This window comes from Naegleria gruberi, assembly GCF_000004985.1.
Source record: "Naegleria gruberi genomic scaffold NAEGRscaffold_88, whole genome shotgun sequence".
NCBI classification, from domain to species: domain Eukaryota; phylum Heterolobosea; class Eutetramitea; order Acrasida; family Naegleriidae; genus Naegleria; species Naegleria gruberi.
This window is the reverse complement of record NW_003163239.1, coordinates 13,183-38,415: the sequence shown is the minus strand read 5'-3', so window position 1 is coordinate 38,415 and position 25,233 is coordinate 13,183. Positions and strand designations below refer to the sequence as shown.

General features: G+C 32.7%; 9 protein-coding genes across 9 annotated transcripts; 5 read left to right on the top strand and 4 right to left on the bottom strand.

Annotated features, from left to right (window-relative positions):
• Window positions 1–1,377: 1,377 nt before the first annotated feature.
• Window positions 1,378–1,827, bottom strand: NAEGRDRAFT_75968 (uncharacterized protein; the record flags this gene model as incomplete). The annotated part of the gene is made up of 1 exon (XM_002669022.1): window positions 1,378–1,827. The coding sequence occupies one exon, from the start codon at window positions 1,825–1,827 to the stop codon at window positions 1,378–1,380; it is 450 nt and encodes a 149-aa protein (XP_002669068.1).
• Window positions 1,828–2,440: 613 nt separating this feature from the next.
• On the bottom strand, window positions 2,441–2,836 carry NAEGRDRAFT_75967 (uncharacterized protein; the record flags this gene model as incomplete). Its single annotated transcript, XM_002669021.1, has 1 exon — window positions 2,441–2,836. One exon carries the CDS (start codon window positions 2,834–2,836, stop codon window positions 2,441–2,443), a length of 396 nt encoding a protein of 131 aa, XP_002669067.1.
• Window positions 2,837–3,831: 995 nt separating this feature from the next.
• On the bottom strand, window positions 3,832–4,134 carry NAEGRDRAFT_75966 (uncharacterized protein; the record flags this gene model as incomplete). The annotated part of the gene is made up of 1 exon (XM_002669020.1): window positions 3,832–4,134. One exon carries the CDS (start codon window positions 4,132–4,134, stop codon window positions 3,832–3,834), a length of 303 nt encoding a protein of 100 aa, XP_002669066.1.
• A 3,263-nt stretch (window positions 4,135–7,397) lies between these two features.
• Window positions 7,398–9,472, bottom strand: NAEGRDRAFT_82238 (uncharacterized protein; the record flags this gene model as incomplete). The annotated part of the gene is made up of 1 exon (XM_002669019.1): window positions 7,398–9,472. The coding sequence occupies one exon, from the start codon at window positions 9,470–9,472 to the stop codon at window positions 7,412–7,414; it is 2,061 nt and encodes a 686-aa protein (XP_002669065.1). The 3' UTR covers window positions 7,398–7,411.
• Window positions 9,473–10,404: 932 nt separating this feature from the next.
• Window positions 10,405–11,082, top strand: NAEGRDRAFT_75964 (uncharacterized protein; the record flags this gene model as incomplete). The annotated part of the gene is made up of 1 exon (XM_002669043.1): window positions 10,405–11,082. The coding sequence occupies one exon, from the start codon at window positions 10,405–10,407 to the stop codon at window positions 11,080–11,082; it is 678 nt and encodes a 225-aa protein (XP_002669089.1).
• Window positions 11,083–11,507: 425 nt separating this feature from the next.
• Window positions 11,508–12,020, top strand: NAEGRDRAFT_75963 (uncharacterized protein; the record flags this gene model as incomplete). The annotated part of the gene is made up of 1 exon (XM_002669042.1): window positions 11,508–12,020. One exon carries the CDS (start codon window positions 11,508–11,510, stop codon window positions 12,018–12,020), a length of 513 nt encoding a protein of 170 aa, XP_002669088.1.
• Window positions 12,021–12,461: 441 nt separating this feature from the next.
• Window positions 12,462–12,827, top strand: NAEGRDRAFT_75962 (uncharacterized protein; the record flags this gene model as incomplete). The annotated part of the gene is made up of 1 exon (XM_002669041.1): window positions 12,462–12,827. One exon carries the CDS (start codon window positions 12,462–12,464, stop codon window positions 12,825–12,827), a length of 366 nt encoding a protein of 121 aa, XP_002669087.1.
• Window positions 12,828–13,809: 982 nt separating this feature from the next.
• On the top strand, window positions 13,810–15,972 carry NAEGRDRAFT_75961 (uncharacterized protein; the record flags this gene model as incomplete). Its single annotated transcript, XM_002669040.1, has 3 exons — window positions 13,810–14,125; window positions 14,174–14,902; window positions 14,960–15,972. 3 exons carry the CDS (start codon window positions 13,810–13,812, stop codon window positions 15,970–15,972), a joined length of 2,058 nt encoding a protein of 685 aa, XP_002669086.1.
• Window positions 15,973–16,904: 932 nt separating this feature from the next.
• NAEGRDRAFT_75960 (uncharacterized protein) lies at window positions 16,905–24,830 on the top strand (the record flags this gene model as incomplete). The annotated part of the gene is made up of 1 exon (XM_002669039.1): window positions 16,905–24,830. One exon carries the CDS (start codon window positions 16,905–16,907, stop codon window positions 24,828–24,830), a length of 7,926 nt encoding a protein of 2,641 aa, XP_002669085.1.
• Between the last annotated feature and the right edge of the window lie 403 nt (window positions 24,831–25,233).

Here is a 25,233-nt window from a genome sequence, read left to right as displayed (position 1 = left end):
AGAAAGCATCTTGAAACCGTTTCACCTGATCAACTTAATGAAGACCTAAAAATAAAGTCAATGACTTGATGATTCTTTGAGTGGTTTCATATCTGTAAGCTACCAAACTTTCACATCATCATCTCAACATCATTTAAATAGTAGTTACAGTAGTAATTTTTATTATACTTTCATCATACAGCAAACTCAATAAAGACGTATCTAGCATTCATAAAAAATATCAATTTTATGAGTAGTTTATTTTCAGAGTGGTTCTTCATCTTCCCACTCCAAGAATTGAACCTCATCATCTATACATCATCAATATAATAGTAATAATAGTAATTTTATGTGGAAGTTTATTGTTATGGAATTAGATAGTAATTTTGTTATTGGAAAAATTAAAGTTGGTGAATCATCATCAGAAATTCATATGTGGGATTATTTGTAATAGTATAAAGCAATACATATTCGAATTTCATAGATTGGAATTTTGTTTTCATCAAGATAGGTACATGCATATATTCAAAATATTACATGGACCATATTTCAACATGTACTTCATCATCAACCAAACTTTCTTCGAATAGTACCATTCAAATACATCATCAACAACACTCCGAATAATAGTTTTTGGATATTTGGAGTTTTCACCTTGTTGGTGGTGTATTCATCATTCACCATATATTTTCATCATGATGATTGAATTTCAACAACGTAGTATCATTAGTAGGGATGTCTAATATCACCATCAAGAGAGTTTGAATTTTCCACTTAGTATTCATCGAGTTGTGGAATTTTCACTTCATCATATCTTTTATCATCAATATCATCAGCAAGTCCGATCATTAAGGTAAATATCTTAATGGTCATCATCATCACACCATCAATAAAATTCACTAATGGTAAATTTTCCAACTAGGTAAATTTCAAGGTTGGAAATCTTTCCACATATTTCAATAATTAAATAAAATTATATTTTTATTATTAGCATTGTGTTTTCTTGTGTCTATTATGAACTGAGATCATGTGGAAAGATCACACAACTGGAATAGGCTTTGCTGTTTCTTTAGTTTCTGTTTGGACAGCTCCACGAATTTGTGCCCAATTGACAAATTCACTGGGTCATAAAAAGTTGATGTGATCGAACAGGTTTAGATTATTGTCTTTTTGGAGGTAGTTCTCTTCATCAGAGCACAAGATCTCCTTGCAATGATAAATTTCATCAGGAATTGAAAAGAACAATTTGATTTTTTGAGAAATTAAATTTATTTTTAAATAATATTTAAATTTTACAAAAATGGAAAGAGTTTGATCATTTTGGAAATTAAATCTTGAATTAATACCATTTTTTAATGTTTGTTGTGCGAACCTTGTTTTTTCAATGAAAATTAAATTTTAATTTAATAATTCTCGAATGGAAATTGAAGTTCGAATAACTTTCTTACTGACATTCGTATTTGCATTGGACGAAAGTGATGATTTTGGCAAATTTGAACTTGTTGTATTCGAAATTGATGGAGTTTGTTGTGGAGAAGCTATAAATTGAGTTTGTGGTTTGACATGTTGTGAAATGATTAGTGACATTGTCGAATCTTGTGAAATTTCACTTGTTGTGCAATCAGATAAATTTTCTAAAAGATTATTCTTGTTGGAAGTTTTCTTGTTGGTTCTTTTCTTGGTTTGCTTTTTGGTTGGCGTGAATTGTAAGTCAATGCCAGATGTCAAACAAAAAACTGATTCATGTTTTGACAGCTGTATTGTTTTCTGGCTTTTGAGAATGCCAAACATGTGATTTGGGGAAGTAGATTGGAAAGTGAATGTTGTATGATTGGTGGCAGATGGCATGTTGTTGTTTTTTTGTGTTTGAAAATTATCAGATTCTTGACGAAACTAATTCTAAACATGTTATAACAATCGCCATATTTAGACACCCTCTCCATAGAGAGAGAATACAAATTACAATTTGAGCGAATCATCACCAAATTTTAGTTTGGAAAAATTAGAAGACTTGCCACAATTCGAAACATAATTTCCAAAAAACGAAACTCCTGCCGAAGAGAAATCATTTTCTGATATTTTGATATTGATGATTATCATTGGCAAGTTGAATTGCCATCAATGTATTGGAATTGTCCAAATTATTCGAATCACGTCCTCCATCAAATATACTGCTTGAAACTGTTTCGTTTACTTTCGAATCAACAACCATAAAATAATACAAATTTGGACTTTATTAGGTTCATACAAAACCAGACGAAATAATTATCTTATTCCTCTCAAACAATACAATAACATTTTCATTTTGGAAACTACCATTCTAAATTTGAAAAATTCATATTTCCATTGTTGCATCACTGAAAATCATGTCAAACTAAACCAGACGAAATATTGTTCCTCTCAATTTTGTGTCTCAGACAACAAACATTTATTTTTACTTGCTACAACACTCTCTGAACATTTACAATAACCCTTCCTTCATAACCATCTCCTGTGTTGGATTTTCTCTTCCCTGTCCAAATGGATAGACGAAAGGTTGACTTGCAATTCCAACAACAGGCAATCTTGGAGCTAGCCATGTCCATCCAATAATCGTATCATTTGGTGTGGTAGAATCCACTTCAAACATACTCACAGAAAGATTTCCAGCATCGAGAATGGCATCTTTATATAATAGTAATTGGAGGGGTGGATTCAAATTTTGATTTACTGGAAGAGTGAATGGACCTGAGGATTTTGTCTTTCCACCAATGGTAATTGAGGTTGTAATTTCAGAGTCAGATTCAGTGGTGTCTCCTGGATCGGCTCCTACGTGGTCGAGAATGCACTCAATTGTGTAAATGTGAACTTCTGACATGTGTGGTTTTGTTTTTGAGTGGAAATTATGATAGGTCCCAAATGAGAATATTTATAGTGTGTTTCCAAAAACAAACAAAGATTATTTCCAAATTTGATAAAAAAATTTGAACTAGTTTACAATTATTGAGAGAGAATTTCATAAATTTTTCCATAAAATAGGAAATTTGACAAGATAGAGCACTTCCATATTTTGTGTTTTTAATGCAATCTGTACATTTTCCTAATATATACTTGAGAATTTTAAGCAATTTTCCAACCATATCAATCTCCCAGTATCTTTAAATACAGCGGTGATTTGATTGCTAGTCCAAATAAAAGAATGAATATGAACTTGTTGCACCTATTGTTGGTTCTAGTACTTATTGGAACAACTCTCGTTAGTTTCAGTGAAGCTGGTTGGTGTTGTGGAACGTGTGAGCTTAATTTTCGTATCGATGGTTGTAACTGTTGGTGTCTCCCTCTCTATATTGGTAATTATGTTTGCTGTTGGCAATAATGTGGCTAAAATACTTGGTGATTCTTTCTCTACCATGCTTTATTTTCATTGGTAGATTGAAATATTGTAATAACTATTTATACATATAGGGGCGAATAAAAATTCAGAATTTTCAAAATCTTCCAAATTGTAAAGTGTTTAGCACTTCTTTGCTCAATTGTTCTTGGGCCATTCTCAATTAAAATAGGTTTATTCTTCCATATTTCCCTTTTACATTTGGAACTCTGAGAAGGTATTCAACATGGGACACTTGTTTACTTTTTATTATGAATTTGTAATTCCTGGATTAGTTTCATTGTTCAAAATCAGATGAAATTCTCTCAAACAATTACTTTCATTTTGGAAACAACAACATGAAATTTGAAAAATTCATTTTCTTTTCCATTTGCAACATTTCATTGTAAATATTATTAATAACACGAATCTTTATTTCACAATTCTTTGATCAAATCACAATGACTTCTCACATTCCAACCGTATGTTGGCAATTCTTCAATTTACCAATACATACCTCCATATGGCATAGTTGACCAAGTATTGAAGGCAGCACTACTTGCTTGCATATTTGCAAGAATTGGAATTGTGCTTGTTGCAGCAGAGGTGGCCAAATAAGGAGTGAAAGAGTTGGCACCCATGTAGGCATTGCTGTAGAGAGCAGGATTGTAAGCTCCAGTTGTGGCCATCCATGGAGTGGTTGCAGCGTTGAAGGCAGCATTGTAGGCACCATACCATTGAGCAGTGACGGTTTGATAGCTAGCAATCAGGAAGAGAGCAATTAGGAGAAGGATTAGTTTTCTCATTGTTTTGTTTTGATTGGTTTCTAATAATTTGGATTGATTATATGGTTGTTGTAATAGTTTTTTGTGAATGATGAAAATGGAAATTATACAAGTGAAGATTACAGAACTTTTCATAAAAAGAAATTATTTGAAAGTGGAAAAGAAGGTATCTAGTTTACAGTATATAGTACTGCTTCAGTTAACGACTATATCTCGAAAGCATCAGATTTTTTCAGACATAATACCATAGATAGAAGTTCGTTTTTTAAAAAAAGTGTGTTTGCATCCCTAGGCTTCTTCAATATATCATTTAAAATGATAAAACCAACATGGTAGATGGAAAACATCCATTACTACCTGTTTTTTCATTATCTTGTTGTTTCACTAAGGTCATACCTAAGTATAAAATTGGAATTTCTAGGAAAAAACGGAGGGATTTTCTAGACAGATAATGTTTGGTTGCTTGTAACACAATTTCTATCTAATATGAAATCTATCTGATCTTTCAATTCATCAGATGCATATTGAAGTGCATGAACATTTTGTTTGACTGTTTCTAAACATATTTGAAATCACTATTCAATCTCTCCAACAGTTCATATCTTCCCTGAACAAGAAAAGATTTCTTCAACTGAGCTAGATGTTACTTTAAATTGGTTCATTAAGAGCCATCTGATATAGCATTGTAATTCTGTTGTACCATTTGTTTTAGAAAGATAGAATTGGCAAACTTTTACACGTACATTTTGTTCTGAAATTATAGACTTGAAGCAATAACACAAATATGATTGCGCCACCACAAAAATAGCTCTTATCTAGGTCTAGAGTTTGCTCATTTTGAAAATGTTGAAACAAAGGTTCAATCTCCACCTCCACATGCCTATCCAATAATTACATCCAGTCAACTTGATCATTTCTTAAAGAGAGTGTCTTGTTTCCCAATGTGTAAATAATTTGGGAAGATATTTCATGCTTCTCCTCTCCAATGATCATCTTGACAACTGTAACAGGCCATTCATCAAATTCATGTTGGATTCATCCTCTATTGTGCAACTTAATATTAAATTGATTTAAATAGAATTATTACTTACTCCACTAACAATTCTTGCTAAATACCATCAAGCAAACGTAATCTTTCTACACCTTGCAAAATACCAAATCATTACTACATTGCTACATTATGGTCATCATCTGAATACAATCCATCCACCCATCCATTAAATACTCCTTGAATAATATTTAAAAACTCACAACACTACTATTTTCCAATCACTTCTACGCTAAGAAAACATAAAATCGCTTCCGAGCCTAATCTTCATCATCAACATTCCTCAGCCATAAAGTTCGCATAACAACAACAACATGAAAACTCACGGTACCATACATGTATTTGAGGCTATTTTTTTTGATAAATTTTTATTTTTCAAATATTTTAATATTTAATAAGTATTTACTGTAATGTATTGAAAAGTAAATATCATATTTACAAAACATGTGAAATAATATAGCACAAATTAATGTACAAAGCGCGCTCACCTATTTACCAATACAATCAATTTAGAAATCCGCAACAATTCAAGAAACCCACTAAAATGAATAATTCATTGTAAAGTAGAAATATTCCGCTTGCTCAACTGCACTATTTGAGCTCAACCTACTAAATTAAAAACACTTCTAGATGCGATGTTATAGGTACGACAATACTACGAAGAAATCCAGATAACGAAAGTAAACGAAACTTTGATAGTGAAGAGATAGAACATCCTAGAAGGAAGGAAGGAGATATTATGCAACACACTGAATGTTTGCATCATTGGATTGAGGTAGAGGATGCGCCACATTGTCAGCACACTTAAAAAAAAACAAACGAAAGGTTTCGAATGGAATCGTCACATTATATTCTTGAATACGAAAGTATTCTTGACAATTCTTCATCATTATCGAATTCTACCAATTTAAATACGATTGGATACTATGGATTGTATAGTATTCTTGCTTGTTCATTCTCTGGACCTTTCATTATAGTTTTTGGAGTGTTTCTAATAGTTTCCATCGTTAGTTTAATTCTCCAGAGAAAACAAGTGAAACGAAACCAATTAACTTTATTCATTTTGTTGATTTTACTTTCAGCAAGTGCCATGATTTCGAATAGTTCAAGATTGGCGGGAGAATTTTCATTATTGGAACCAAATGGTAGTGTGAGATTTTATGCAAATAATGGAATTAAGGCATTTGACAGATTTACAGTTTCAGTTTTGATATTTTTGCAAATTTTAATATTGAGTTTGATTTGTAATGTTTTGTAAGTTTCAGAATTTCAGTTTCGAATAATGTCAATTGTCAAATTTCACAGTATTGACACAACCAAAGCAACTGGATTTGTCTCTCCAACAACCTACAAAATTTCACGAGTTGTTCTCATTTCGAATATCGTTTTAATATTCACCCTACTTTTATTGAATAATGTTGCAATTTGGATTTATCATGGATTGAGAGGAACGACAACTAATGTTTTGGATACTGCGGATAAGGTCAATGATTTTCAAAAATCGATATTTATTGTGCCATGCATTGTTTTCTTTATTGCATGTTTCATTATTACAGTCATGTTGAATGTAAGTTTATTTTACAATTTCGAATAATTGACACAAATTTCGAATAATTCTTATATCATTATTTTGAATAATGAAAATTAAATTTATTAGGTTTATGGAGCTAGATTATCAGCAGCTTTGAATAAGAGTAAGAAGAAACTCAAGGAAATATTCAAAAGACAACGATTGGCCATGAGTACAACAGCAACTGAAAGAAGCTCAGTTGCTTCGGTGGCCAGAGCAACCTCACCAACCAAAGATGTTGGAAATTCTCAAACTCAATTGGATTCTGATTTGATGGATGTTCTTTCTACGAATACTACAAGTTTAACCGAAACTCTCTCTACTCAACAAATTCCAACCATTGAATTCACCAAGGAACAAGCTAAAACCTATGCTCTGAAGAAGAGAGCTCTTAGACGTGCCTTAATGTTGCAGATTGGATTATCGGCAAGTTTATTCTTGGAAGCAATTGGTGTCTTGTTCATTTCGTTTGGCTTTTTCTGGAATTACATCTTGCTCTTGTACCATATCTTTTTCAATGTTGGAATGGTGCTATTTATTGTGCTCTTGTTGGTAATTTATCATCCATTGAAGGAAGTTCAGAGATTGTTTAGACTTCCAAGTGATCAAGTGTTAGCTCAACAAAAAAAGACAACATCTACACAGCCAGCCACTAATAGTCAAATTGAATTACAAAAGATTTAATGTTGTGATGTGAAATCTGGAATGTCAAAGTTTAGGAACTCGTCATTATTTGCTGAAGAGCCGAGAAGATTATCCAATGAATCCAAAAGGAGTTGTTGATCACTTTGAGAAATTGTTGGTGCTGATGTGTTCTTTTCAAATGATGAAAATGATGAAATAAATGAAGATGATGGTAAAGCTTGTTTGCTTAGAGCCGAGCCAATTACTTGTTCATTGTGCAATGTATTCTGGTAAGGATTGAATTGTTCAACTCCAATATGCTCTGAAATAAATCCAATTTTTTGAATAATTTCCACCATTCTATCCGATTTCCATTGTAAAATTGCTTTCAAATTGCTAATTAAAGTGCTATAGTACTTTTCCACACGTTTAAATCTGGTATTCATTCTAGTGAGGGCCTTCATGTCCTTCATAACCATTTCAAAGTAGTGTTTTTCATATTGGTCTTCAAATATTGACATTAAACTTCTTCCAGTATCCAATTTTTGTTGAATAATTGCTTGCACAAATTGGAATTGTTTCACTCTATAATTCATTGCAATGGCAAAGTAGTGAATGGCACTACAAGGCAACAGCATGAAAATATCACTATCAGTCAAAGCAGTAACACTATCTGCCAGATTATCCAACAAGGCGCCACCTTGAATTCCCAGAGTGAGCAAGACAGCAATCTTTGCTGAATAATTCATCATGGAAACATAGACAGCTGATGTTTTTCGTTGACTCTCTGTGAAAAGATGTAATTTTGATGCAGTATTCATTACTGAAATAATCAAATCAACAACTGCCAACAATTGAGGAGAAGGTTGTCGTCTAATAATATCTGTAATCACTTGAGGAGGATTTTCATGTGTCTTGGCAGTGTACATTGAAATGAAACCTTCCCAAATATTCAAATCTTGTGGATTGTTGTGATCGAGGCAAACTTTTTGTTTCAGCATAAAGGTATTGAAATGCTTTGCTTGTCTTTCTGGCTCGCTGATATCTCCAGTCTCTAGGAGGAGATAGGCATTGTTGGTGGCTGGACGTTCGAGAGCATGTTGGAGATTATTGAGATAATAGTGAGCAGTCACATCATCTCCCTCACCTGCCAAATAGCAAGACAATAATCCATAAGCAATTTTCACATAGGTATTATCAATATTATCAAATGATTGTGTCAATTGATGTCTCGATTCCATGTAGGCCTTGTGAGCAAGATCCAAATTTCCCATTCGTTGTTCTCCCATTGCTTGCATAGCAAAGAGCATTGCTTTTGCAGAGTGTCTCGTTGCAGAAACTTGAAATCCAACATTCTTTGCAAATATTCCATCCTCCTCAATATTATCATTCATATAATCAAATGCTAATTGTTCCAATTTTGGTCTACTAATGATATCATATCCCATTCCTACCACTTCAAAGAATATATCAACAGTTCTCTTTCTAATACTATCATTCAAAAAGTGTTGTTGCATTCTAACATAGGGTTGATAAATTCTTCTAATAAGTTGATGAGTTGATTGATTGGAAGATGGAGAATAATTATTAATTAAATTCAACAAATCTGTATAATCATCTTGTTGTTGAACACCCACTACATTATTTGAAGAGGATGAGGAGGCAGAGGATGAATTAGTTGCTTCTGGAGGAGAAGTTGCAGCATTAGTTTTTTGTTTCCTAGATTTTGTTGTTGTTCTATTAGCTTGTTGATTATCAGTTGTTGTTGTTGTTGCGAGAGTTTTCTGATTTCTACTTCCCTTCTTACGTCCCTTCTTCTTTGGACATTCATAGATACATTCCTGATTCCTTTCAAAACAATCAGAACATGTTGGAAATTGTTTATTGCAGGATCGATGGGATTTTCTACAATTTAAACAAGATATTGAATAGAATCCGTTTTGAATATTTTCATCGTGTTCTTGTTCTTTATTACCATCAGTATTATTATTATTATTATTATTTGTATTGGAGTTATTATTATTATTATTTGATGATGGTGTTGTTGCTTGTGGAGAGTTTGAAGATGTAGATGACGATGATGAGGAAGAACCTGTTGTCGACATTCTTTTTTCCATTTGGTTTGTTTTAATATCGCGAAACAGAAGAGATAATGGCACGACAATAAACCACGATAACCATCTATTGAAAGGTTCTCTTTCATCAACAACATATCTTTCATCATCAAATTGTGCGCCCGAGCTATGTTTTTCAACTATTAACAACTAGTAAGGTTAGAAATAGGATTAGCAGGCCTTTTCATAAGGAAAATCTACTTTCTTGGAAGGTGTTAATGGTAACTTGTTGGATGAACTGTGCAGAAAATTCTTCATCTTTATGAAGTAAATTCTAGAAGTGGTAGAGTCATTGAAGCAGAGAGTAAGTGATTGGATTATTTTTTTTTTAAATTTATTCATAACGAGTTTGAGCGGTAAATCAGAATGAATTTGGTAAGACCACTTTTTGGTATTTTGAAGAGCCAAATAGATTAAAAACGTGCAGAATTTTTTATTTTCGAATGGAATTCAATTATGAGGTCGACTTGATTGAAGAGCTCGTTAATAAACACCACATCATTTCAATAAATACCCCTTTTACAACATCACCTCAACATGTTTTACTACAGTTTGACCTATTAGATTTTGAAAATGGTAAAGTAAATGTGCCATAAATCAACGTGACTCAATCCATTTCCTTTTCACAACCATACTACAAAAAGTCTTGTCTTGACTCGTTTAGCACCTTACATGTTGGAAGGAAATTGATGTTTTGGGAGTTTTTTAAAAAGAAGCAAGGTGTCAATTTTCAACTTGGCATTAATGGAAAGTACACATTAAATTTGGTCAATGAAGAAACAATTTGGAATCCAATAACAATTTGAGTGTCTTCCTCATTCGAATAAAGTTACACAATAAGTGAAAAGCTGAAGAATTTTTGAACTGTTGGATATAGACAGCACAGTGTTACATCAACAGACAAAAAAACAACACTAAACAATATTCGAAACATAATGAAGCTTTCCATTGTTAATTTTCAAAGCAGCAGTCAGCAAGATAGGAAACTAGTTATGACTTTGCAAACAGAAGCTCAATCCTACAAGTGTTATGGTCAATCGACAGCACAACCAAATTATTTCTATTGGAATCAAAATGCTACAACTCCACAAATTTCGAATAAGATTAAAAAGTCACGTAAAATGTCTCCAACCACAACCAATTGCTGTCAGACTAATCTTTTACAGCATCCTTCGAATAACAATCAGATTGTTTATGAACTTTCTCCAATGACCAATTCATTATTTAATGTTTCCAAACGTAGACGAAAGCAATCTTTACATTCTCATGAGAAAGTTTTCTCAGTCAATGATAATACTTCCTGTAGCTCCTCATCAAGTGGTTCCATTCAATCTAGATCAGCATCACCTAAATTAAAAAAGCAAAACAAAATGTCAAATGCCAACAATTCACCAAGACAAGAATTCATTCAAAGTTATTCTAATCCAACCCAATTTATTCCTCCAACTCAACAGGTATCCACACCAATGACTGTGAATACAACCATGACTTGCATTCCTACCACCTGTCAACAAGAATTTGTTTCACCAACAAGTTTCGTCCAAACAACGCCTAAAGTTTCTTCACCTAGAATTGTGAGGTCTTCGATATCAATTCGGGAATTATTAAATTAACAATTTTGAGTTTATTTTGTTCAATGGTTTTTTGCATGTTGGCGTACTGTACTAAAGTAAATCAAAAGACAAGTGACATTATCCGTAACTTTCGTTTGAATTCGTTCAATTTTTCTTAATGATTATTGGCAATTTAATTGCTAATTGGAGTTTATGTTTGGTCATGCATTACAGTTTCATTTTGTAAATTGATTGGATGATAATCAACCATTTCGAATAACTGTAAATATTGAACTACTGTTGTCTATTAACAGTGTTTCCAAAAAAGAATCTGAAAAACTGTAAACACTTGAGAATCCTTGTGTTCTGTTTGTTAACATATTCAACCACCTCAAGATCTTTTTGGGATGTTGACCAAGCAGTTTTCGAATAGCAAAGACGAAAGGTTTGTTGGACAACTCTTAATTAACTACTAGAAAAAACAAATGAAATATAATATTGTGCAATCTCTTCCTGTTCTTCAACATGACAGGGTTGTGATGGTGGAGCAAGCAAATGTCAGCATGTTTTCAAAGAAGATTAAACCAGACGAAAGCTCACAGGTTTATTTTTCACACTGGAGAACTTTACCAACGTGTGAAGAAACAAAGATTGGAAAGGAGAGTTACTCTGTTCAGAAATCTCTTAAAAGAAGAGAAATCTCAAAGATTGGTTCAGTAAAATTCTACACTTATCAACCAACCAAAGATTCGAATAGAAAAACTTCTAGATCAGTAAAACAAAAGAAGAAAACTGAATCTAAATGTACATTATCAACTCCATGTTGCGTATCCACAACTTCAGCAACAGAATCAGCACCAACCAACAACTGCAATTCTTCATGTATTCTTGATACACTAAACCTTTCGAATACCACTCCACTAATACTGCTGAATAATACCACGCAACCACATGTAAAACGTTCAGCAGTTCTGTCAATAAAGGAATTGCTCAATTAAACCAACAACAGTATTTGATTCAATTTTCGAAACAAGGAATATATTGGAAAGATCCACATACAAATCTGTTATCGCTTTCTATATTCGAAACTTGAAAGGAAGAGAAATCAACCGGTTGGCTTTGCCTTTGAATATGATTTGAGGTGTTGGAAATTTAAATTTGTAAACCATGCGTCTTTATTTGGAAACTTAATTGACTTGCGCACTGAACAATTACAGTTTGACTGATTTCTTCTCGTTGATTTTATTGGCAAGATAATTAATTTTTCGATTTGTAAAAAAACAGAGAGAATGGTGTTGGTAAAGAAAGAAAGACGCCAAATGTCAAATGAGTATGTGCATGTGGAGAGACAGCTGCCAGGTGCCAACCAATCAAGGAAACAACAAGTTTCGAATGGATCCAATCAGCACAGAGTGTTTGAAATTGTTTCCTTCACCAAAATGGGTTGCATGTTTACAATCAAGAATAGAAAACCTGGAACGTTACATGCATACGAAAGTGTGATAAACTTTGGGACTAATCTCCATAACAATAATAATTGGAAACCTTACAATACAAAGAATACATCTGGGTTATCTTCTCTAAAGAAACACAAAATGGAAAGAAGAAACACAGGTGTTTCACTTTCGAATAATTGTAATTCATCAATTCCTGTAATTATACCAAAGAAAGAGGACCACCTAGTTTCGCCCAACTCAACAACTCTTTCTTCATCTCCAAACTCTACCTGTAATTTATCTTCAGAAACCAATCATCACAAGATTATTCGAACTTGTATTCCTTCCATTCATGAATTATTAAACTAAACTTTCGCCAACTTTAATTTCCTCAATTTCCTTTTCCAATTACCCACAATTATTGCATCTTTTAGAAAATTATCCTATTCATCTTACTCCAATTGTCCACAATTGAACATGCCACAATCCAACAACTCAATTGGTTCATTCTAAAACGATTCCAAGATGATTTTTGAGTTTTAATGTTATTAAGGTGCTTAACTTGTGAAATTTTACCACATTTGCTTATTTTCATCAACTGTTTCTTTCAATACTGTTGGTGGTCAATGCCAATAGGGTGAAGAAAGATTCCCACAGTTTCTTTTTGGAATTGCTAGCATCTCAGAATCAAAATTAGAAATAAATTCTTTGAATTGTTGTGGAGTGATTGTGGAAAATATATTCCAAATAACTTGATTATAAATTTATAAATTGGCGATCCAAAGACATGATATTCGATTCCAATAATTTAATAATGATTATTTATGTGGTTGGTGATTTGAAAATTAACTTTGGAAAAGATAATTTCATAATAACGATCCAACCAATTAGCAACCAGGATGAAAATTAACACACAATGATATCATGTTGAGATGATGATATATGAACATTTGATATAATTTCAAAAAGTGAAATCAACAATATTTGTTAATTCAAATTAGATAGGTCATGTTCTCGGAAGGAGTTCTTCTTCTTTTCCGTTGCTCATCATCACTGATACGTGTGTTTTAATTTCATCTTCATCAATTGTTCAATTCCAATTCTCTGTTCAACTATTACTTCAGTGATGATAAGAAACTTGAAATTACTGAAAACACTTTCAACTTGTCAACACCATCCTCCAATGAACCTTTTTCAAACCTTATAGTGCTATTGTGCACGAATCTTTATTGGAAACAAAGACTAAACATGGAATTTTCAACGTTCTCCATCAAGACAAACTTTCGAACCTTTTGTGATAATGGATAAATGCACAACAACAAACTAGCACCACTTCAACAATTCAAAAAATATGCAACAACAACATTCTTTGAAAGTTTCCATAATAAAATGTACTGACCTGCCTAAAGTTGACTTGTTGGGATCATGTGATGCGTATGTGCAGGTGTGGGTTGCTCACTCAGATCCAAACAAATTTAAACAAGCACAGACTGATAATGAGGAGGGAATTAAACAGACAAGAGTGATTACTAGTTTAAATCCAGAATTTAATGAACAATTTCAATTCAAATTTCCTCAAGTCAATTCTGGTATGGAGAAGAAGGATCCAATGGATAAATATTTGGTAGTGAGAGTGGTGGATAAGAATGCCATATTGAAGGATGAAGGTTCGTTTAAATTTATATTGGAAAGTATTGATTGACTTGTTTCTCAAGTTATTGGATTTGTAATGATACAATTTTTTGGATTGAATTTAAAGGTGGGAAAACCATTGAGAAGAACCTACCCATTGATTGATGCCAAATCTGGAAGTATTGAATTGTTTTTTGAAGCAGTTCCAAGTGTTGGATCCAATGATTTGGCTGTCACGAATCAGAATTTACCAATTTCTGAATTATATGACAATACTTTCATGACAGTTGGTCCTGTAATTGGTACAGTAACCAGTAATAGTGCAAGAGTTTTGGTTGAGTGCTCGAAAGCTATCAATTTGAATGTACAAGTTTTTGGAGTTTGTGAGAGAAGTCATTTCAATGTTGAGGAATCATTTTTCAAAAAGAAACGCTCTGGTTCTCATTCGAAAGTGTTGAATAATTCACTCATGACGATGAAGAAACAAGGTATTTGTTTTTCAAAAACAGTTTCCATTGAAAAATCGAATACTCCTTTCGTATTTCAATTGGATGGATTGAAACCTGACACTGTTTATCGAGTTGAATTTGGAAACATTTGTAATGGTGAAACTCGAGTAGGAATCATCAAGACAATGATTGATGAAGATAAATTATCTCAAATTCCAGATTCATCTCACAAGTTGACCATCAATTGTGTGAGTTGCAACTTTATTGAAAGAAGAGAACCTGGAAAGGATACTTGGGAACGAATGCTGGAACAAATTGACAATACTGATGTACTTCTTCATATGGGAGATCAAATTTATGCTGGTACGTATCTCTATTTCAATTATTATTAACAATTTAATGAATTGACCAATTATTAAGATTATGGACATAATGCTTTTGATGAAGCTGTCAAGATTTGCAATTCTAGAAACAAGGTCAGCAATGAGGAGGAGGAATTAATCAAAGAGGAATTTAGAAAGTATTATAGATTCAATTGGAATCATATCGCAACAAGGAAGGTATTATCTCAAGTGAGCAATTTAATGATTCTTGATGATCACGAGATTAGAGATGATTGGGGATCTAATCCATCTGACCAAACTCAAGGAAGTATCCCATATTATGTTGGTTCTTTGGCAAGAGAGGTCTATTGGGAATATCAAAGAAGTTTGAGAGGTGACGTTTCTAATAAGGAGGAAATTTTCAAAAAGCATGAAGCTTATTACAATATAATTGGAGATACTGGAATTGTAGTTTTAGATTTGAGAGCTTCTCGAAGCTTCCTTGAACACCAATCTGGAAATAACCTCAAATTCATGACAGAAGATCAATGGAAGGATATCAATAATTGGATTCTGGAAGAGGGAGGTCCACTTTCATCTCCAAAAGTGAAATCTTTAGTCATTGTTTGCTCGGTGCCACTCATATTCCTCAATAAGAAAATAACAGACAAACTTCCAACGCTGAATAGTGAACTAGATGATTTCAAAGATCACTTTGTTTTTGGAGATCACTTTCCAGAGCAATTGAAATTATTAGAATTGATGAAAAAGTGGAAGGAAGCTGATTCGAAACGAAATGGACTATTCCTTGGAGGTGATGTTCACATTGGAGGAAGTACCTCCATCTACAAAAATGGAGAAGTCTTATGTGAACAATTGACTTCCTCTGCAATTTGCAATTCCATCATTCCATTATTCGAATCCACTCTTCTCAAATTTCTAATAGGTGCAAGTGATGAGCTAGTTGATGGATGGTCGTTCAAACACGGAAGTTGGAATAAGGAACGTAATTATGGATTGGTTCAAATTGGAATGAATGAAAAGAGTAATGACAAGAAGTGTGTCATTAATTCATATCTAAATACTCACAAGGAAGCATTTATTAAATAACTTACAGCTGTCTGCCAATTTAATTGTTACATTCATGTAAAGAACAAATTTCAACACGGATCGGAATCGTTCAATTGTATCGATTTATATTACAAAATTACAAAAAGTACCAATTAATAGCTTGGTAAATTCTCTTCACATTATTGATGAGTGATAAGCTTGTTTTTTTAATGCAATGTTGTTGTGGCCCAAGCTGTACAGTGATTTACAGATGTTCAAAATAAGGAGGACAGTACAAATGCAGTACGGGTTGGGAATACAGAGATATGATTCACTCCAAAATCGTCATTTTAATTTCCTTAATATACAAGGATCTTCAATTAAGGGTTCAACAAGGATTATTCTTTGGCAGGTCGTGTCTTGTTGCATAATGATATTTGATCCAGAGAACCATCAACTCTGCAGTCCTATGAACACTAAAGCAATATCTGTCTCATGCCTTTCATCAGCATGGTTTTTCTGATTGTGTAAAAAGAACAATTTACTTCACAAGCATATCTCCTCCTTACTACTGCTCATAAGCGGTATTGTAGTTCTTCAAAATGTAATGCGCAGAACGGAACTCTTTATATCCAACAGTAAATAATTCGAACAATTCATTAAGGGCTGTGTTGGCCACACAACTCTACAAGAATGCACCTATCTCTTCCTTAGTTAATATAAGTTTAAATAACATTAAAAAAAGCATTCAATTACTGGCTTTATCTTTTACTAGGTATTATAGAGAGATTTGTTTGAAAATGATATTTTCAACACATCCGCCTCATTGTAAATTAAATTCTTCAACAACAATAAGAGGATTTTACACTCAATGTAATAATAATAATACTAATAATAATAATTATATTTCTATCCGATCAAAATCATCATTGCAAAATGGGAAAAAACCAACAAGACATGGCTTGAATATTTTCATCATGATGATGACAATGATGTTCCTTATTCAAGTCATTTGTACATTAGTATTTGCTCACACCTGTAGAAATTTAGAAGCCACAGATCCAAATGTTTGTAGTGGACATGGTACGTGTGTGAGCGATAATAGGTGTCAATGCCATGAAAATTATCATGGATACGTGTGTCAATATACTTCATGTTTTGGAGAAGGTGGTGAATATGATGCACAATGGTCCCCATTTGTATGTTCTGGACATGGTGCTTGCATGTCATTCAATAATTGTTCATGTGAAATTGGATGGTATGGAGATAAGTGTGAAAATTACAGACATGTTTACAATCCATTTCAAGGATATAGTATGATTTCACTCGAATCCTCACTTCCAGTTTCAGATGTTGTACTGCCTGGATATTTTTCAAGTTTCTATTCGGATAATCCACAGCCACCTCTTATGACATCTCTAAAACAGTCATTTGACAGCTACTCTACACATTCATATGTCATGCAAGTTACATCAATCAATGTCTTTGATTACTTTGCCACTGGAACTCCACCCTTTTTTAAACCACTAATTTGTGGTCAAGATTTCTATTTCCAAGGAGGTGAAAGGTACTATACCCCTGATGATTGTGTTTTTGATGGTGTAACATTAACATTTAATGGATCTGAACCAGTTTTTATTTCGATCAGTTATTTGAATGTAAAGGATGTCACTTTTAAATTTCTCAATTGTGCCAGTTACAATACAATTTATTGGTATCTTTCAACAATGAGGGTGAGTGGAGATTTTTATGGAATCATTCAGGTCAGAGACTTTGAGCCAAATCAAGCAATCATTCATGGAACTGTTATTCTTTGGTATGGTCGTACTTCACAACTTGATAGTTCAATGGTAACTTTTAGTAACTTTTCTATTTGGGATCCTTATCAATCGCATCTTTCTCCTTCATGTCCAAAACCTACAGTCAACATTTGTTATGGAAAATTGGCCACAGCCAAAACAGTTTGCAATGGACATGGCAAATGCATTGGACAAGATCAATGTCAATGCAACAATGGATACTCTGGTATTGAATGTAAGACTAAACATTTCGACTGCAATGGAGTTAATCCTGACCATCCAGATGCTTGCGGAGGTGGTGGACATTGTATTTCACAAGACACGTGTCTATGTGATAATGTAGTTCAGCAATATTTTTGTCGTTTAACTTGTTATGGATATGGAAAAGATGATAGTCAAGTTTGTTCTGGACATGGTGCTTGTCTATCTAACAATAATTGTTCATGTGAAATTGGATGGTATGGAGATAAGTGTCAAAATTACAAACATGTTTACAATCCATTTCAGGGTTACAATTTTATATCCTTTGATTCAGGACTTTATGTTTATTCTTCAATTTCATTTCCAGCTTACTTTTCTTATTATCCAGATATTTATTCAATGTTTGTAGTACCTTCCTTAAATAGTAATAGTTTATCTAAGGAAAAAAGTATTCAATTAATAGCAACTGCCAATAGTTTTTACAATCAATTCCTTTTAACTGATAAGATTGATTTTGTGTGTGGTCAAGATATAGAGTTTAAGGGAGGACTAAACTATCAAACACAGTCAAGTTGCACCTTTGATTCAATTACAATGACATTTGATGGTCCTGATTTGATTTCAATTTCAGCAACTTCTGATATTTCCATTTCCAATGTCAACTTTGTTTTCAAAAATTGTGCAAGTTACAATAATATTTATTGGCAAACAACACAAACAAGAATTACAGGAGATTTTTATGGAATTCTCTTCATTGCTGCTTCCTCTTTAGCCTTAGATAATGCCAATATTTATGGAACTATCATTGTTCGAAACGTATTGACTGGCTTCTCGAATGCAGTTGTCTTTAACAACTTTTCAAGCTTTGATCCTTATCAACCTTATCTTTCTCCATCCTGTCACAAAACTTTAAGTTCATGTTATGGAATTGTAAATACAAGTTCTGCAGTTTGTAGTGGAAATGGTAAATGCTTATCAGATGATCATTGTCAATGTAATTCTGGATATAGTGGTAATTATTGTGAAATTATTCCTCCAAATTGTTTTGGTAAGCTAGTAGGACAATCTGGAGTATGTTCAGATCATGGAACTTGTGTATCGAGTGATAATTGTGTTTGTGAATTGGGATATTATTTTGAAGACTGTAGCTCAAATGTTCCTCCAACTTGTAATTCCATTCCTGCGAATGATCCAAGTGTTTGTTATGGACATGGACGATGTGTAAATTGGGATACTTGTGTGTGTGATTCTCCCTATCAGAATTCTGCCTATTGTCAATATTCTGAATATTACAATTGTTTTGGATTGGATCGTTTGGATCCAAAAGTATGTTCTGGACATGGCCAATGCACAGATTCTGATCAATGTGTTTGTAATTCCAATTATGATGGTTCATCATGTGAACATACTCAATGTTTTGGAATTTCCAATACAGATACCAGTTTAGTTTGTAATGGACATGGTGTTTGTGGGTCCTTTAACACTTGTACCTGTTCAATTGGATGGACATCTTCCTATTGTAATCAAACAAGAAAGTTCTATAATCCTTTCCAAGGTTACAATATGATTGTTGCTGCAAGTAGCGTTTCTATTATGGACAGAATTTCACTTCCTGGAAAGTTGGCTTATTATCAGACTTATTTTTCAGGTAGAGTGACTGCTTCCACAGTGCAAGATGAACATGATGTCTATGGAAGAATGATGGTGTCCTTGTTTGATTCGATATTTAGTTCACTTTCGAATAGAGGATCAACTATTCAAATTGATTGTTCTTCTCATTCTTTGACTCTTAAAGGAGGAAGGAATTATCATTTCACGGATAGTAATTGTGTTCTAACTTCCAAAGTTATTATTGATGGATATGAAGATGTGTACATTTCTGGTGGTTATTTAATCTTACGTGGTGTCACTTTCGAATTTCGTAATTGTTCAAGTTATAATAATGTTTATTGGTCTGTTAGTTTATTGCAAATTGAGGAAGATTCTGAAATTCATGGAAATATTTTGGCCACTGAAGTGACAGCTACGAATTCAAAAATTTATGGAACTCTGATTATACCAGATTCGGCAACGATGGTAACTATATTCGAAACTACTCAGTTCATGAATTTTACTAATTGGGATCCTTATTCACCGTTTGTTGATTCGAAATGTATTTCTTCTCAATCAGTAGTTTCGTCTAATGTTTCTTCCAATTCAACTGTTGTTACAAACAGTTCAGTTTCAGTCAATCAAACTATTATTAATTCCAACTCGTCAATGATTAAGAACAATACTGTTTACAATAGCACAGTATTAAATAATTCCACATTGAATAATTATTCATCAATAGTTAATACTACTCAAGTTTCTAATAATATTACAGTTGGTAATTCTTCAAATTTATCAAATACTACGATTGTACTGAATAATTCCTCAATGGAAAGTAATTCTTCACAAACAATTTCCAATTCCACTGTTGCCAATACTACAAATATTCATGGAAATGACTCACTGTCGAATACAACGCAATCAGTTTCTAATAATAATACACTAGGTAATTCTACACAATTACTGAATATTTCAATGAACAGCAATAGTACAAGCAATTATTCCAGTATTACCAATTCTACTAATTATGGAAATGAATCATTTGTGAATTCAACAAATAATTCAGTGAACAGCACTACTAATTCTACTTTTATGGGAAATAGTTCAAATATTTCACAACAAGTGAATACAACCACAAATTCATCAATTGGAGTTGTTGATAACGAAACGACTATTCTTATGAATGAAACAAATGTTTCGAATAATAGCATTGTTGAAACTAATCAAACTCTGGATAATTCACAAATTGTTAACGAAACATCAACAGAATCCAATAATAATGGAAAAATTCAAAACAATTCTTCCCAAACTATTGTTTCCAATAATTCATCCATTGTTAACGAAACTTCCAATACTTCTAATACTACAGAACTAATTTCTAATAACACAATAAGTGATTCAAATAACACATTTATCAATCAGTCAACAGTAGAAAATATTTCACAACATCAAAATTCAACACTTATTCAAACTCTAATTAACAATCAAACTACTTTTGGAAATAGTTCAGTAATTGAAGTTCAAAACCAGGTCAATCAAACATCAAATATCACTAACAGCACAAACAACACTTTAATTATTAATTCAACAATTATTTCTAACAATACAAATTCCAATTATAGTAATTCAAGTAATGTCACAAATAATTCGACATTATCAGTCAATAATACAATTCTAAATAATCAAAGCACTGTAAATTCAACAACATCTAACCTGAATAATGAAACATTCAATAATCAGAATTCCAGTTTAAATAGTTGTGACAGACATATCAATTGCTCAAATCATGGCGATTGTAATTCAGAAGGACAATGCCTCTGTTCTTCAAATTATGAAGAAGGTTTCTGGTCTGGAACTAAGTGTGAATTTTGTGCAATTAACTTTTATGGTAAATTGTGTAATACTAAAATTGTTGGTCCAGCTTTGATTTCACCAGATTTTACAGGAGTTACATTTATATTACATTCTCCACAGATGAATGATTCAATTCCTTGTGAAAAGATTATCAATCCACTTGATTTATCTATTTTTGGAAGTAAGCAATCGAATGTTAAATGTCAGTACTCTGACAAAAAGAATGACATTTTCATGATTTCATTTGGTTCTTTGGATTTTAATTTCACACCTGGAACAACCACAATTCAAATCAATACTCAGGCTTTTGAAAATATAATGGTTCGTTCCACTCCTAAATACATTTCACTTGTCATTACGGTTCCAGAGATTACAGTTGACTTTTCACATGCAGTAATTACAATGCCAAATGTGAATCAATATAGTTCATGTGATGCCATTACAGCTGATGGTTCTTCCAGTTATTCATTTGATGGTAGATCTTTAACTTTCTATTGGTTCCTATTAGATTTAAATATGAACATACTATTCGAATCTTTCCCGAATCAACCAAAAATTACCCTTGATTCATCCGTTCCACCAAATTCATATAGAATTGGACTTAAAGTGAAGAGTAATTTCCTTAATACCAATAGCTCACTTTCAGTTTCATCCATTTTCAATAAGGTTGCTGCACCACTTCCAATGTTAACAATGTATAAGGGAGAAACAATTATTGAAAAGTATTCGAATGAGTTTCCAATAACTTTAAAGAAGATTGTTATTGATTCATCATGTAAATCTTCAACAGACAGTGTACAAATTGCATGGTCGAAAGTGAGTGGACCTGTCATTGAATATACAATTGACACTTTTAACAATTTATTCATTCCAAAATTGACAGTTTTTGGAAATAACACTTACATATTTAGAGTATCTGTATTTTACACAGCAAATCAGAAAGTTTCTCTAGATGTTACTTTGAGAACCAAATCTCCAGATTTACAACTGAATATTTTACAAGTTGCAGCTGTTAGTGAGTTGACCAGTTTACAAATAGATTTTGTTGATCCAGAGGCAATTTTCAATGAAGAATCGACTGAGGTGTGGAAATGGACATCTAATAATCAAAGTCCAGGTCTGTTGTCAACGTTACAAAGTTTATCAAGTTCAAAATCAGTTCAATTTTCAATTTCGTCTGATTTGTTAGAAAGTAGGATTGATTCTTTGGTCTTAAATCTGGAAATTACAAAGAGTGATGGAAGATCTATTCAAAAATCAACAACTATTCACTTTAATCATATTCCTCCATTGGTAAATATTGTTAGTATTGAACCTTCTTCACCTGTCATTGTTCCTGGTCAACTCATCACAATTCAAACATTGACAGTTTCAAATAGTTCAAATTCAACATGGGTATTGAATGGTAAGATTATCGACTCGTCATCCATTATTCAGCACTCAACTGTAGAATCTGAAACTAATACCATCTCAATTGAGAGCTCAGATCTTGAACAAGGTTCAGTCAACTCGCTCAGTATCTTTACCTATGATACCAGCACTGGTTTATCTACTCAAACAAGTTATACATTCCAAGTAGCATCTACTCCTAGAATTTGTTCTTGTGATGTTACTCCAAAAGAAGGAATAGCTCTTTCAACTGATTTTTTATTTTATTGTGAAAATTGCAAGACAAGTGACAATAATATTGATTATAGATATGGTTTTATAGACGATAGATCTCAATCCAAGATTGTAATGTATAATTTAGGAGAGGTATACTCCACCAAACTGCCAGCACCATTTACTGGAACATCTGTCACATGTTTCTTTGATATTGTTGACAAGACCACTGGTGCATTCTCAACAACCTTCTCAAATGTTACCATTTACAAGCCATTAGTTCAAAACATTGCTGAAATTCAAAATATTGTTCAACAATGGGAATCTCAATCCATTCAATACACCATAGATGGTGATTTCAGTAAGAGTGTTTATCAATCTGCTTCCACTTCAAGAACTGACTCAGTATTCTTGAAAGAAGCATTTAGTTCGTATGCAAATACTAGACGTGATTCCATTACTTGTCAGAATGGAGTGGATGTTGCAGGTGAATGTAAATGTAGAGATGGTTGGATTGGAAAGCATTGTGAATTGTCAATTTCAGATTTTTCAAACATTCAAGGAACCAAGTTAAATATTCTGAAAGATATGATGTTTGTGGTAAATAACACTGCTGGAATGAGTGATGAATACTTATCCTTGTTATCGTTTGCTATTGATTCATTACTTGTTAATTATCCTTATTTAGATACAAACACTATTTCAGAATCATTATCAACTTTGAATTTATTCTTGAATTATGCACTTTCTGATCAGGAGGTGAGAATTTCAGGAGGAGTTGATGTTTTAATTTATAATTGTTTAGAATTTGCTTACAAGTACATTACCAATCGTCAATATGTCATTGACCAAACCTCAAACTCTGACAATTTGCACACTGCACTCAAGAAATCATCCTCCCTTCAAGCAAGAAGCTCCTCCATTGGAAGTGCAGGAAAAAGTAAGAAGGGTCCTTTCTTTTCTGCTGTATTGAACAGAAATACTCTTTACGATTTTCCAAAATCAATTTTTGATCCAATTTCCAAAACAAAAGTTATTTTTGAATCAAAATTCTTTACCACTCCAAATTCAGCATCTCTTGTGAGAAAACCCTTCATATCAGTATTGACAGTCTCGCATGATATCTTTTCTCTCAATTCAAGATTACAAAATGGTAAGAAAATTGGAAACAGAGCTACTTTTGCAAAACTCATTTCACCAATTGTATCTGTTGACTTTAGTGAATTACCAGTCCAAGCAGATGGCAGTAAGATTTCCTATATAATTCCGTATAACATCACTGAAGATACTACTGATGGAATTGCCTTAACCAATTTGGAATTTGCAGAGAAGGAAAAGATCATTAGTTGTGGAGATTTCAGAAATGGATCACCAAACACTATTAGAACTGATTGTACTATACAAAATAGAAATGCCACTCATATAATGTGTACCTGCGTTAGATTGACCAATGTCTTTGCTATGGAGACAACTGTAGTAACTTATCACTCGTATCTCTATGTAGAAGCTATTGTAATTTCCATTGTAGCTTCTGGAATAATCCTATTGATAATTATTGGTCTTATATTTGCATGTATTAAGCTTAGAAAGAATCGTAAAAAGGAAATGACAATAGTTGCAGATACTCATTCAAGTTTCTCATTAAGAGTTCAAGAAGTGGAGATGGAATCATTCTATGGCCACACACCTGTGGGTCTACTTCATGATCCTGTGCCTTCTCCAAAAGAAAAATCAAGGAATTTGCCAATTCAGTCTGTCTATCATGCAAAACGTAAGACATCACAGGTCATTCCTCTTCGTGTCGATTTGATGGATGAAAGACATTGTGACAATTTGTCTAGCAATGGTTCTGATTGTGAATATTCGCAATAAACATTTATTTTACAGATACATAATTAATGAGCTGATTGTGAAATACATTCTATCTCAATTAATTGAAAAGATTTAGAAATAATAAATTCTACTTTTAATATTTGTAATACTTTACTATTAAATTCAATAAGAGATTAGAAACATTCGTTAGAAGAAGTTAGCTTGTCAGTGATATATTCTCACTCTATTCAATTTATTATTTCTAAATCTTTCATGTTGAATTACAGCTAGAGATAATTTTCTAAAATATCGGATATCCATGATTTCCACAAATTATACATTTAATATATAATAAACAATATGAATTGTTGTTTTATTATTGTTTGATTTGTAATTAGGCCATGAATCAACTCTGGTAGTATCAAATATCGGAACTTGGTAAATTGACAACATGATGATAACC